Source organism: Microcebus murinus, chromosome 19 (genome assembly GCF_040939455.1).
Source record: "Microcebus murinus isolate Inina chromosome 19, M.murinus_Inina_mat1.0, whole genome shotgun sequence".
NCBI lineage: Eukaryota > Metazoa > Chordata > Mammalia > Primates > Cheirogaleidae > Microcebus > Microcebus murinus.
This window is the reverse complement of record NC_134122.1, coordinates 16,199,989-16,213,793: the sequence shown is the minus strand read 5'-3', so window position 1 is coordinate 16,213,793 and position 13,805 is coordinate 16,199,989. Positions and strand designations below refer to the sequence as shown.

At 47.5% G+C, this 13,805-nt stretch overlaps 1 protein-coding gene and 1 non-coding gene across 6 annotated transcripts in view; both read right to left on the bottom strand.

The window, feature by feature from the left end:
• POLR3E (RNA polymerase III subunit E) overlaps positions 1 to 8,195 on the bottom strand; it is a 29,239-nt gene extending 21,044 nt beyond the window's left edge. For 2 of the 5 annotated variants that reach the window (XM_012780218.2, XM_075995170.1), the window contains exons 1-3: positions 8,067 to 8,195; positions 4,135 to 4,208; positions 2,544 to 2,594 (exon numbers count right to left, since the gene is read on the bottom strand). In XM_012780218.2, coding sequence (XP_012635672.1) covers positions 2,544 to 2,594; positions 4,135 to 4,170 — 87 coding nt within the window. In that variant the 5' untranslated portion in view covers positions 4,171 to 4,208; positions 8,067 to 8,195. Of the gene's footprint in view, positions 1 to 2,543; positions 2,595 to 4,134; positions 4,209 to 8,009 lie in introns of all 5 variants that reach the window. The other 3 variants (XM_012780224.3, XM_075995172.1, XM_075995171.1) reach the window with 2 other exon arrangements.
• A 172-nt stretch (positions 8,196 to 8,367) lies between these two features.
• TRNAL-AAG (transfer RNA leucine (anticodon AAG)) lies at positions 8,368 to 8,449 on the bottom strand. Its single transcript has one exon. It is a non-coding gene; the product is annotated as a tRNA-Leu (tRNA).
• Between the last annotated feature and the right edge of the window lie 5,356 nt (positions 8,450 to 13,805).

The window sequence follows — 13,805 nt, the reverse complement described above, 5'->3', positions numbered from 1 at the left end:
CCTGGCTTCCAGCCCTCACCCTGGCACTTGCTAACGCCTAGGCAAGCCCCTTGCTTCCCTGAGAGTGAGTGTCCTCACCTCCCAGGGCTGCCGTGAGCGTGGAGGCCGCAAGTGGAGTTGAGGCAGGCACAGAGCCTAGCACGCTATGGACATGGGGGTCACCGTCACCAACACCCTCACTGTGCGGGCATTCAAGGACAGGCCCCCATGCCCATGGCCGTAAGGCAGACTCCGGGGCAGCGGAGGCCAGGCCTCATCCAACATATGTTTGCAGCACTGGGCTGCAGCACTGCCCCAGGCCCCCTGTGCAAGTTAGGGCCTCCCTGTGCCTCATTTTCTCATGTGCAACATGGAGACACACACACTTAACCTTTGTTGGGAATGTAAAGTGGTGCAAAATAGGCCAGCAGTTCCTCAAAAAGCTGAACATGGAGTTACCATATGATGCAGCAATTCCACTCCTAAGTATACACCCAAGAGCTAGGGTCCTCAAACTTTTTAAACAGGGGGCCAGTTCACTGTCCCTCAGACTGTTGGAGGGCCGCTGGAGAGTGCGGCGCACATTCCACACATGTGCACTGTGGGCCCAGGACAAGTCGCTGCTAAGCAGGACAGGCAGTGGCGGCAAAAACACCCGGTGGGCCAGATAAATGTCCTTGGCGGGCTGCATGTGGCCCGGGGCTGTAGTTTGAGGACGCCTGCCCAAGAGAAATGAGAACTTCTATCCACACGAACACTTGCAGTGGCTCATGTCTATAAGCCCAGCACGCTGGGAGGCCAAGACAGGAGGATTGCTTGAACTGAACAGTTCAAGACCAGCCTAGGCAACATAGCAAGACCCATCTCCACACACACACACACACACAAAAAAAAAAAGTTTAAAAATTAACCAGGCATGGTGGCACACACCTGTAGTCCCAGCTACTTGGGAGGCTAAGGCAAAATGATCACTTGAGCCCAAGAGGTTGAGGCTGCAATGAGCTATGATCCTGCCACTGCGCATCCAGCCTGGGCAAAAGAATGAGACCCTGTCTCTTAAATAACAGACAAAAAAAAAAAAAAAAGAAAAGAAAAGGAAAAAAAGCTTGTACATGAATGTTCATGGTGGCATTACTCATTACAGTCAAAAAGTGGAGACAACCCACATAGCCATCAACTGATGAATGGATACATAAACCGTGGCACATCCATTTATTCATCCATTAAAAAATGGAAATACTGACACATGCTACAACATGGGTGAACCCTGAAAACATCATGCTAAGTGAAGGAGCGAGTCACAAAAGGCCACATATAGCATGACTCCATCTACACAAATGTCCAGAGTGGGCAACCCATAGACAGACAGAAAGGAGAATAGTTGCCTGAGGCTGGAGGTGGGAATGGGCTGTGGAGTACATGGGGACTGAACGCTAATAGGTTTGGGGTTTCTCTTGGGGGCATAGAAATGTCCGAAAATAGATTGTGGTGCTAGTTGCAAAACTCATGCATAGACTGAAATCCACTGCATTGTACACTTAAATGAAGATATTGTATAGCATGTGATTTATATCTCAATAAAGCTGTTATAAAAATATGATAATTACCACTGGGTTACTGTGGGATCAAATGAGTTAACTTATGTAAAGTGCTTTATTTTATTTTTATTTTTTTGAGACAGTCTCACTCTGTTGCCCGGCTACAGTACCATGGCATCACCATGCCCAGCTAATTTTTATATATATATATATTTTTTTTTCTTTTTTTAGTTGTCCAGCTAATTCTTTCTATTTTTTTAGTAGAGATGGGCTCTCACTCTTGCTCAGGCTGGTCTCCAACTCCTGAGCTCAAAGGATGCACCCACCTCAGCCTCCCAGAGTGCTAGGATTACAGGCGTGAGCCACCACATCCAGCCTCTTCATAAAGTACTTTGAATAGTGCCTACAGACAGTTGGTGCTCAATACACACTAGCCACTATGACAAGTTTCTGCACCAGCAGAGAGGGAGCAGGCAGGGATGACAACCTGGGGGCATGGGCCGCTGGCAAGACTGAGGGCTCGTGGACTCCGCCTTGGAGCTGCTCCAGAAAGCCCCATCTCTGAGCCTCTGTAACTATCATGATAACTCCATGCTAACTGCCAGGCAGTTCTAAGCACTTCAGTGTGGACTCATCCCATCCTCCAGGGACCCTATAAGGCAGGCATCATTACTGTCACCACTATGTGGATGAGGAAACTGAGGCACAGAGTGATTAAGAAACTTGCCCAAGGGCTCATAGCTAAGTTGTGATGGAGATGGATCTCTCAGTCCAGACAGTCTGACCCCAGAGCCCAAGCTTTAACCACTGACAGTTCTGCCTCTCCCGTGTTGCCTTCAGTGTTTATACCTTTGAGATGAGAGGCTAACATCAACCCGTGCACAGAGGGAAGAGAACTATCCTATCACACACTCTGCACCAAGAACCCTACGCAAGGCCAAGGTTTCCCATCGTTCTTGCCCGGCTCCCTGCCTCTCCCCACCCATCAACACTTGCTTCTCCCCTTCACCTTTGAGTCCCAGTTACCTGAAACAGATAGAGCTTCTCTGCCAGACTCTTGGCCAAGTACACGTCGATCTGGGAACAAGGGAAGACAACTTAGCCAGGAGGCCAAGCCCAGCGCCCCCCTGCCCCGGGACACGCACACTCCTCACACTCCATTTAAAAACTAGGGGCTCAGTAGGTGGCTTGTGGGAGAACAAGCCAAGTCTTCAAACTACGAACCCAGGAATCCCTCCCGACAGCTCCAGGGGCACCAGAACAAGAGTTCGCCTGGTCCCTGACCCAGTTCACTACAACCCAGCGACAACACATCCCCCCTGCTGCCCTGGTCAGGTTGAGTGCTTTTCTGAGAGGCTGGGCAGGTGAGGACGCACCTGTGCGTGTGCAGCGTCTCTGTGTCTCCCCTTCACCTATCCTGGACTGGGTGGTCTACAAGGCCCCTCTTGACCGCCTGGGCCCATTTTCTTCCTTCCTAACACTACCACCCCCGCGCCTCCGTGCAGCACTCATCTTCCTGCTTCCCGCTCTTCCCACGAGTCACGCGGGCCTTCACACGTGCTCTTCCCTCCACCTAGCGCGTTCTTGCCACATGCCCCACCAGCCTTCCCTGTACCCTCATCCTCAGGACTCGGCTGAGTCACCACTTGAGCAGGAAGCATCCAGCCCCCTGGCTACAGGAGGTCCTACCTCTGTCCTCCAAGTCCCTTGGGCTCCCTGGCCCATCACCAACAAACCCTATTGTAACTCCTGCTACCGCAGCGTAGTTGTGGCTTCAATGCAAATCCAAAAACTTAGCAACAGCCCCCAAGCATGAAAGAGCCACCTCCACTCATCCCCAGGGACCTCCTCCTTGCCCTGCCCCTCCCACTAGCGGTCAGGCTCTGTGCACACGGAGGCTGGAGGCACAGGCGGCTACTTTTTGCCCTTTGACTTCCAAAGGTCTAAGTCCTGGGTCGAAAAGATTCTGAAGTATAAACAACCGTCTCTTTTCATGCCACCTCTGGAACCTGCCTCCTCTTCCTCACATCCGGAGACTCCTTCCTTGTCAGCGTCACCAGTAAGCCTCCAGGGGGCGGGGACGCTGCCCTGCTCACTGCTGTGTCACAGCCCCCAGCACACAGTGGGTCTAGTGAGCAACTGCAGAATGGCTCAATCTGGGTAAGCCCAGGAAGGAGGGGGAGCTGCTGAGCCCATCCATCCATCCATCCATCCGCCCGTCCGTCCGTCACTGAGTATGGATTAAGTGCCAGGCACTATCCTTGGCTTTGCACACAGTGGTGAACAGAACAAAAGCGAATGAACTGAGATCTAGGGGCTGACAAGTGCTACAGCCAGTAGGAGGTAGCCCCAAGGTAAGAGCAAGGGAGAGACCCAGGAGGGTGTGCGGGAGGAAAACCGCTCCCGCAGGAGGGCAGGTGTCAGGGAGGCCTCTCTGACAAGGCAATGCTGGATCAGAGACCCGAGGGCAGGAGGGTGTCAGCCATGCAGGGGGGAGGGGCAGCAGAGGAACAACAAGGGGGAGGGGTCCCCAGGACGCCAACAGGTCCCAGACTGGCCTGAGGACGTGTGGAAGGGGCCCAGTCCTGCAGCCCCGTGGGGTGGAGAGCAGAGTCACCTCCTGTACGACTGGGTCATCCTCTTCATTGGCCATACTAGGGCAGAGCCGGCCGCGCAGTTCTCGAGCTCGATCTGCAAAGGAGAGCACGAGACCTGAACCATCGGTCTGTCGTTCAACACAGCATTTCTGGGCACCTTTTCTGTGAAAGGCCCTGCACTGGGAAGGAGCGCGTGACAAACACACCGACCTTTCTACATCTACCGTGAAGTCAACAGTGGATAGCCAACTGTATACCCCATCAGCCAAAGAAATAAAGAGAGAGAGAAACCACCCAGCAACAGGTGTGAACAGGCAGACCCATCAACACGTGTCAGCTGTACTTGTGGGGAAAATAAATGGCTGGTTTTAAGGGCTTCTTCACCACTCACGAAGATTTCACCACCAGGCAGGAGGACAAAGGCTGGCCGGGCCACAGCCATGATTAAAACACCGGAGAACTGAGGGCCACAGGGAAGCTTTAAAGAACCAGACACCCAACAGCAAGAATGACATCCAAAGGCTGTCTCTGACATTTGAGTTTCAAGCTGACTTTAACTGTAATCCCAAGGGATATGACTCGTCTGTGTTTCTGGTCTAAAAATGACTCTATTCACACACTTCTTTCAGGCATTCAACACTACAACCTTGTGAGGTGGCTTGAGTGTCCCCATTTTATAACGAAGAGACAGAACAGAACTCGGAGACACTTTACATGTCCTTATTCAAAGTCACACAGCCAGCAAGACGACAGACTGGACTTCAAATCCAGCCCCTCTGACAGATGACAGGGACAGGTACAGGTGGGGGAGTTCAGAGAAGGGCAGGGCCTTCCTGCTAGGGGGCAGGCATGTGGACTGTGCCCTGAAGGGCAGAAGGATTTTGGACAAGGCTGGACAGCAGAGGGACTGCATCCTGCGCTCCTGGCCCTCTCTAGGCCTCTGCCGCTGCTCTGCCCCCAATAACCTCGTGGCTCTCCTCTTTCAGGTTTTTGCTCAAATGTCACCATATCACTAAGACCTTCCCTGTCCAGCTCAACACTGCAAACTGCTGCCTGCCCTGACTCCCTCCTCTGCTCTGGTTTTCTCCTTGGCATGTAGCACCATGTGACAGTTTACAGTTCTGCATCTGTCCCACTCCCACTGCTACTAATCCATAAGCTATGCGAGAACAGAGATTTTGCTCCATTTTGTCCCTCATGGTACCCCTGGTGCCTAGCATGCAGCAGGCACTCCATATATGTTTGTTGTTTGAATAAATGGACGACAGGAATGCTATTTAATAGACAGCTATGTGAGGATTCTGAGCAGAGGAAGATCTGGAGGGGACAGAAAGAGAGACTGCAGGGAAACAGGTTCTCATAACAGTCCAAGAGGTGGAAGACTGGATGAAAATAAAAAACCCAAAATCAAGTTTTAGGTGCCTGCCACTGTGCAGACAGAGGGCAGCGTGGAGGGAGACCCCAAGCCCCCACCCCACTTGCACTGGCTGTCCCACAGACGGACGGCAAGCATTTACCTTCCCTGCAGGTTGCTCTGTGGACAACTAAGAGGTTGGGGACTTCCAAGTGATCAAGGGAACAGATCACATGCACTGAGAGGGTGTGGTTGGGGAGGTTCCCAAGACGCATTCACTCTTCTCAGTTATTGCTGTGCCCTGCTGGCCTCTGCCCAGCCACTGGGATCAGGGAGTGAGTTGCCCTCTCAGCTGGAAAGCCGAGGTGCCTCCCTCTGGAGAGGAAGCCTGACTGGGTTCATGCAAAGGGTGTCCCCTCCCTTTATTCTCCCTCCCAAGATGATGCAACTCCGGGGCTTTGAAAGTTTTCAGCCTAATATCCACAAGAAGAAATTAATTTCATGTAAATGACTCAGAACACACATACAATTACATAACCAAAACAAGGTTTCACATAACTGTAATTGTCCCTACTGTATGTGATGCAGTGATGTTTTCTACTTTAGTTCATTTGAAATAAAAATGTTGCTTACAATCTCCCTAAGCTGATTTCACATCCCACTAATAAATCTCAATTTGTAATGTGAAAAGTACTGATCCAACAAGTCTCCCTACAACCCCTCCTTCCTACCTCCAGCAACAACTGCAGTCCTTGTAAAAAAGTAAATAACACCATTTCCCTGCTTAAAACCCTTCATCTGTCACATAAAATAAAGTTCAAACTCCTTTCCATGGCCTCCCTAAGGCCTTCCATGATCTTGACCATCACCATCCACTTGTCTTGCTGGGCCTCGAACAGTCCAAGCTCCAGCCTACCTCAGGACCTTTGCACATCATCTATTTCCCCAAAGCTGTTCAAGCCTAGCTCCTTTTCATTAGATATCATCCCCTGCCCCCCAGATAAAAGATTCCTGACCACCCTATCTTTAAAAACCTCTCCCAGACCCTCCCCCAGGCCCTACCACATCTCCTTGTTTTCTTTCCTTAGTGGTTCTTATAATCTGAAGCTACTTGGTCTACCTGCTTAGGTGTTGTCTGTGTTCTGCACTAGGATATAAGCTCCATGAAGGCCTCTCAGTGCTTCGGTTTCCTCAACCATAAAATGAAGATGATAATTACACTTACTTCATCGAGTTATTATGGGGATCATTACTTTTTTAAAATCCAATGCTGTTCTCCCAATACCTAGATGGGTGCCTGGCACAAAGTAGACACTCATTATGGTGCAAAGAATAATTTACATTTTATTTTCTCATTAGCCCTTATACGTCAAAATTTATCCTCCCCAATTTAGAAACGAGGAAACTGAGGTTCAGAGCGTAAGTAACTTGTCCAAGGTGGAATCAGTACAGGAACCTGGGTTTAGCTGATGTCAAAGAGCTTTAATCTTATTCTTAACCACTATACTGCGTACCTACTTGATAAAAGGCAGTATGGCTTAGTAGGTAAGAGGACGGACTCTGGAAAAGAACTGCATAGGTTCAAATCCCACCACTGCTGCTCACTACCTGTGCCCCACCCTGAGTTGTCTAAGCTTGGTATCCGTTCCTATTTTCATCCTTAACACGGGGATAGAAAGTACAGACCCCTAAACGACTGCGGTGGGGAGAGTAAGGCAATAATGTAACCTATGGGAAGGTTTGTAACTTGGCAACATGTTTTCTTCTAACGTAAGAAGGTATGATGAGACTCAGCCACAAATCAAGCGCCGCAAGTAGGAGCACCACCAGTCTTACCCTATTGCGCCCTCACCACAATCCTATGAGATAGGAGTATCTATTATCCCCATTTCACAGATGGGGAGACTGGCGATTGCTGAGATCTCTTCCTTCAGCCCCCAAGCCCAAAGATTCTAAAGCTAACTTAACAGAACGACCTTGTTTGTTTACTGACACCTCGTCTGACCCAATGGTCAGGGCCGTATCCGCAGCGCAGCTGGCTCTCAATAAACACGAATGGCTGCTTGATTAAATGAATGAAGAATTCTTGGCCTCGCCCAGCAGAGTAACCCAGCACAGCTGCGAAGGGGCTCAGGTAGGCTTAGCTACCCTCCCCTGCACATAAGGCGAGCCGCCAGCCCGGAGCCACGCTGTCCAATTGGTTTCGCCTCCCTGGCGGTGGTCAGGCCCCCTTCTCACGCCCACCACGCAGTCGCCGCCACGCCGGCGGGACGCCGGCTGCCCTCGGACAGGTGCTACTCCCGTAGGAGGCCGGCCCAGCCCGGGCGGAGCGGAATGGCTGGACCCTGAGTCACCGCCCGCAGCCTCGGCCGAGGCCTCCCTGACTCCTAGGCGGACCGGGAAATCGGAGTCCGGGGGCGGCCTGGGTCTACTAGGGCGGGCCGTCCGTCCTTCGCGTCTGAGTCCCGGGAGGCCGCCAGCCTCTCGGCACGGTGCGGTGCGGGCCTCCCCGGCCTACTTGGGAGCCCAGCCCAGACCCACCTCCGGAGTGCGGTCCGGCTGAAGCCCGAGCCTCGGCGCTCCCAATTCGGGACTCACCTCTCCGCGGGGGCCGCGCGCGGGCGGCAGCAACGGCCCAGCTACCCGCGGGGTGCAAAGGCGGCGGTGGCCCGGCTCTCCTCTCAGGCGGCGGCCATGTTGCTGGCAGAGAAACTCCGGCGGACACGTGGGGGGAGGCCGGCCCCAGCGCTTCCTTTTACCCACAATGCCCCGCCCCGGCGCATGTGGCCCCGCCCCTCCGCCGCGCCATTCATGCAGGACGTGAGCCCCGCCCCGAAGCAGGGGGCGCTGATGCGCGCGCAAAACAGCTCAACGTGGCAAGGACAAAAAGGAACAACCCTGGCAGCGGTGGGATTCGAACCCACGCCCCCGAAGAGACTGGAGCCTTAATCCAGCGCCTTAGACCGCTCGGCCACGCTACCCAGATGACAGCGTTCCCTTCTAGAAAGCTACTTAATGCCATTTTACAGATTTAGTTTCCTTGAAATTGCAACGTGTTTCTGTTGGAGCTTCTTCGTTTAATACGTGCTGTTTGCTTGATGCCAATAGAACTATTTAGAACACACCATGCGTTTGAAATAAAATATTTGCTCCAATATTTATACCCAAGCTTGTTCAAAATGTGAAAAGCAGTTTAAGCATCTGTATTCTAAGTCGAATGGTTAACCCGGAGACCCTCCCGGTGGACCCGCGCGCTAACCCACACGACCTGGACCAGGTGTCTCCGGGAGAGGACATTGATCCCGGCAGAAACACGCACCTGGGGCTCCGACGGCCAAATCAGGGGAGCTGGTCTGGGCTGTTCTCTCTGAAAAATTATGTCTTTAAATTTTTAGTTGCACAAATAACATGTACATGATGGCAAAACATTAAAACTTTGCAGATAAGATACAGATAAATGCTCTGACCTTTGACTCCCATCCTAGCCCCCTCCGCAGAGGTAATCAGTATTATCAGTTTAGCATATGCTAAGGTTTAAATGTGTCCTCCAAATTTAGCGTGACGGAATCTTAATTCCCAATGTGGCTGCATTGAAAGGTGGGGCCTTTAAGAGGTAATTGGAGACCATGAAGGCTCCTGAATGGATTAATCCATTCATGGATTAGTGGATTAATGGGTTAATGGATTAATGGGTTATCATGGGAGTGGAAGTGATGGCTTTATTAGAGGAAGAGAAATCTGAGCTAGCAACCGCACGCTCAGCCCCCTCACCCCATGTGATACCCTGGCCCCCCTTGGGGTCCCCACCAGTAACGAGGCTCTCACCAGATGCACCCCGTTAGCCTTGGACTTCCATAACTGTTAAAAAATAAATTATTTTTCTTTTTAAATCACCCAGTTTCAGGTATTCCGTTAGAAACACCAAAAACGGACTAAAACAAATACATTTCCTTTCAGATCTTTTGCTGTGAATTTGTGTGGATATGTACAGATATATTCATATGGAGATATATAGCCACAGAAAATGATTTTGTGTTTATTGGGTAAGGGTAATTTACATAAATATTATACTATTAGTATAGATCTGCAACTGGCTGTTTTGTTCACCAGACTACATATTGTAATATCTATCCATGTTGTGTATATGCATAAATATTTTAAAATACAGGAAAAGTACAAAGAAAAAAAATCATCCATAATCCCACTACCTGGAATTAAATTAATTACTGTTAATATCATATTACTGTTGATATATTTTAATATATCAAATACTGTTCATATGATAATATAAATCTTTTCCTATTTATATATATTGTTTATTAACAGTTACACAGGTAATAATATGAATATGTTGTCCTTCTAAAAATTCATTAAAAAATATGTTCCAAAAAATATGTTCAACTATTAACAAATAAAAATTATTAGAGCATCACAAATAAAAATAAAGACCCCTTCCCAAACATCCTCCCCTGCCTATTACTACTATCATGATTTGATGTCAGTCCTTCCAATAATTTCTTACACTTTTACATATATATCCATGAATGATATATTGTATAGTTTTCTGTATAGTTTTCTTTTATGTTAATGTTATCATATGGTACTAATATTATTTTAAAACTTTCTTTTCTCACTTCAACATTATGTTTCTGAGGTCTATTACGATGCCTATACAACCAATTCTTTCCATACTATGAACATTTGTTTCTGAATTTTTGCCATTACACACACGGCAGGAAATATCTTTGTACGTGATTCCTTATGTGTGTCTATGGATATTTCTCTAGGGCATACACCAAAAATGGAAGTGCTGGGCCATATGAATATTTTCCATTTTATTAAATATTACCAAATTATATGAACTTGGATGACTTTTCTCCTAATTCTTCCTAGGTTTTCTACGTTTTCCTGTGTCAAATTTGGTAAGTTATGGTTTTCTGGGAAACAAAGCACTTCACTTGATTTTTCACATTTATTAAAGCAAGAAATCTCAATTCTCCCTCACATGAGGTTTTGTCCCCTTTATCATTGTCTACCATTTCTCTTTCCCTCTCTCATTTGCATGTCTTCCTTTCTCCATTAGTTCAGCTCAACACAAGCTGCTGAGTCCACTCCTTGGGGAAAATTAAGCAGGAACTCCACTGATGCTGGTGACGCTATAGATGTGTCCCCAGCAAGCCACAGGAATCACTTTTGTAAATAGAATTCTGGTTTCCCATTGATTTGTATTAACCATTTCAGGGACAAGATTCAAGTTTCCCACTAATATCCAGTTGGTACACAGCCCTAACATTTGAGCATGCCATATCTCTCCCTCTCTTCAATCCCTCTTTAGCCCATTTTTTCCCTCCAACCACCTTTAACATGAGTAATGACACGCAAAGATTTCATTGTGCTAGGAGAGTTTGTTGCTTTCAAAGGAATTTTTAAAAATAGAGAAGTAGCCATCTATTGAGGACACAGACCAGGCATTGTGGAGAGTGCAAAGCTAAAAAAGGAACAGCCTTTGATGTCAACAGGAATATTGATCTAGTCATCGTATTTTAGTACCAGGAGGGACTTGATTTGTTTGTGAGTTGTGTACTAGGCTTTCCGAAAGAAAATATGCCCACAATGAAGGATAATTGCTGGCATCTCTGCCCAGTCCCACTTTTCTAGGAATTGCCTGACCAGCCCAGAGAGGGTCCCTGGCAGCCACTTTTGTGCTGTGTGCCTCTACCTCCCCAGCCATGGCTAGTGGGTTCTATGGTGGACATAGGATTCAGGTTGAACCAATCAGATTCTTTCTTGAAAATCTGAACTGAGATGTAATGAGAGGTAATTTAACTGTGTTGTGCTGGGATTAGTCTTGGAGACTGGCTAGAACTAGGGAGAAAGGGGGCTTTCGGGTGGCCAAACTCTGTGAGATGAGTTGGAGAGGCAGAGAAAGCCTGTGCATAGAGAAAAAGAGAATGAGTAAGGAGGAACAGAGTCAGAGAGAAATCCTGATGGTTTTTTGGCTCCAGCTCAAGACCCTTCCCAAGGCCCAGAAGGATGCCCATTCTGGACACATCCCTTTATCATTGTCATAAATTCCCCTTTTCTGCTAAAGTGAGTGCTACCTCTCGGCTATCAATTGTAACCAATCTGAGCCTAGCAAGGGCTCAGATGAAGCCAGAGATATTTCTGCCAGAACATTCTGGAGCAAGTCGGGCATGTCCCTACCATCACATACTGACCAGGTTGCTTAAATAACAGGGAGCCTGCAGGCTGGTCCTGGAAGGCAGAGCTCTGTCCTTGTCCTCAATGTTCTCTGGAATTTCATGAAGATGAATCTCGGTGTAGGTCTGATTTCATCCATTGTGCTGGGTACTCGATGGGCCCTGTTACTCTGGAAACACATCTCCAGTTCTGAGAAATGTTTTTTCTTTTAAGATTTTCTCCCCAATTTTCTCTGTTTTCTCCTTCTCAAGTGCCTAACTTAGGCTCCTAGACTTTTTTAAAAAAAACAATTATTTAACTAAAATAACTACACTTCTATTTTCTAATAGTTACTACTTTATAGTAGGAACTCTAATTCTTTGAAATTTAGTTTCTAACTGGGAAAACTGAAACTGTACATGAAGTCAGAAAGAAATATATGTATGCAGAAAGACAACTGGGTACCTCAAATGGCTTATAAAAGGATGAACCCAGTCCTAATAGACTTATGAGTTCCTTTTGGTGATATAAAATATGGATAAGTATGTCAAGGTAGAAGGAAAGAAACCAAACCCTTTGGAAACCTGCACTATGTTACAGGAAAAGTATTTGCTTACAGCTAAATGATTTGCACACTGGAATAAATTTAACCAATATTAACTATAAAGAAGTATAACTCAGTCCTAAATTGTTGTTTCCTTTTATGAGCCATTTGAGGTACCCAGTTTTAGTTTTCCCAAGAGCTCTTTTGTTGTGAATTTTAGAAATTGCATCTTGTTCTTTTTCCATGGAAGCAGTGTTTCATCTAAGGATAGTCATGACAGCTTTTTTAAGTTTTCTTCTGCCTGTATATTGTTTCCTCTCAGATGCGTTCGTCTGACTATTTTGATGTTTTTCATACTAAATGCTTTTCTTACATGGTGATCGTTGGCTGTCTGCTCAAGTTTACAAATGGAGCTGTAATAAGTTGTTTGGGAAGTCCTGTGGCTATGGGTGCACTTAGTGGCTGAGGCCTTTCTAAGGCAGCCTGTTTCATCACGGGGTAGTACCTTCAAGTCTTTTATCCCAGGCTAGTCAGATGCCCTTGGGATTTCTCCCATCGTCTGCCTTCTGCCAGAAGAGTCCTAATCAGGCTGCCAGTGCCTGGGAGCACGGGCTGGCAAGGCCTCTACATCCAATTTGGAAACTCCCACCTACCCATCCTTGCAGAAGAGCAGCCTCGCTCTCCGTGTGCCTGCTGTTCCAGGCCTCTACCGGGGACTAGAGATGCAGCTGGCTGGCTGCGCAGCTTGTCTAATGACAAGGTCCAACAGTCTGGTGCTTTAAGTCTTTCAACTGATCCTACATTTTTAGACCCATTTCATTGTCCCTTCCAGAAGTTCCTCATGCCAATTCCTCAGCCTTGTGGGGGTTCTTTGACAATGAAAGTTGGGTGGTTTCTCAGATTTCCCTACTGCTGACTTAGGATCCAAACTTCCTGGGTCCATGAATTCAGTCGCAGTCCTTCCTGTTTCCAGCATCCAGAACTGTACTACGGTTGACTCCTTTCTGTCTCTTCATCCTCATGGGCTTATGCCATGAAAAAAATCCCCTTCTGTCATCGTACTGGGTATCTGGGAGCAAGTGGACCTAAATGTGTGTGTTCAATCTAGTGTGCACAGTTAAGCTAATGTTCAAATTTCTTAAAAAACCATTTATTAGCTTAAAACCAAAGGATCATACTGGTAATCATGAGTTTTGGATCAAAAAACACTTTTAACATGTATGATCTTCTCTGAAGCTGATGACAACCCTGTAATGATAAGATTATTCCTTGTGTTCTACAGAACAAATAAAAAAAAAATGGGAGGTTCACATATTTTATTTAAAAGCAAACTGACAGCATATGGGCCAAATCTGGATGGCCTTACAAATTATCAGAATTTATTACAAATGTTAAAAATCAGACCATGCGCTAAAAAAAATCCAATTTTCAGCAGCCCTTGAAAAACTGGAAAATGGGGCAACATTGGACCAAACGTCCCAAAGCGACAATCATTGGGAGCTGAACTATGGCTGCCCCTTTCAGATGGGGCCCGAGCCCTCTGGGTCACCCCAGCCTCCAGCCAGTTACCTCACTTCATTTTTTACCAGGAAACATTTGAATTTGAGACGGGA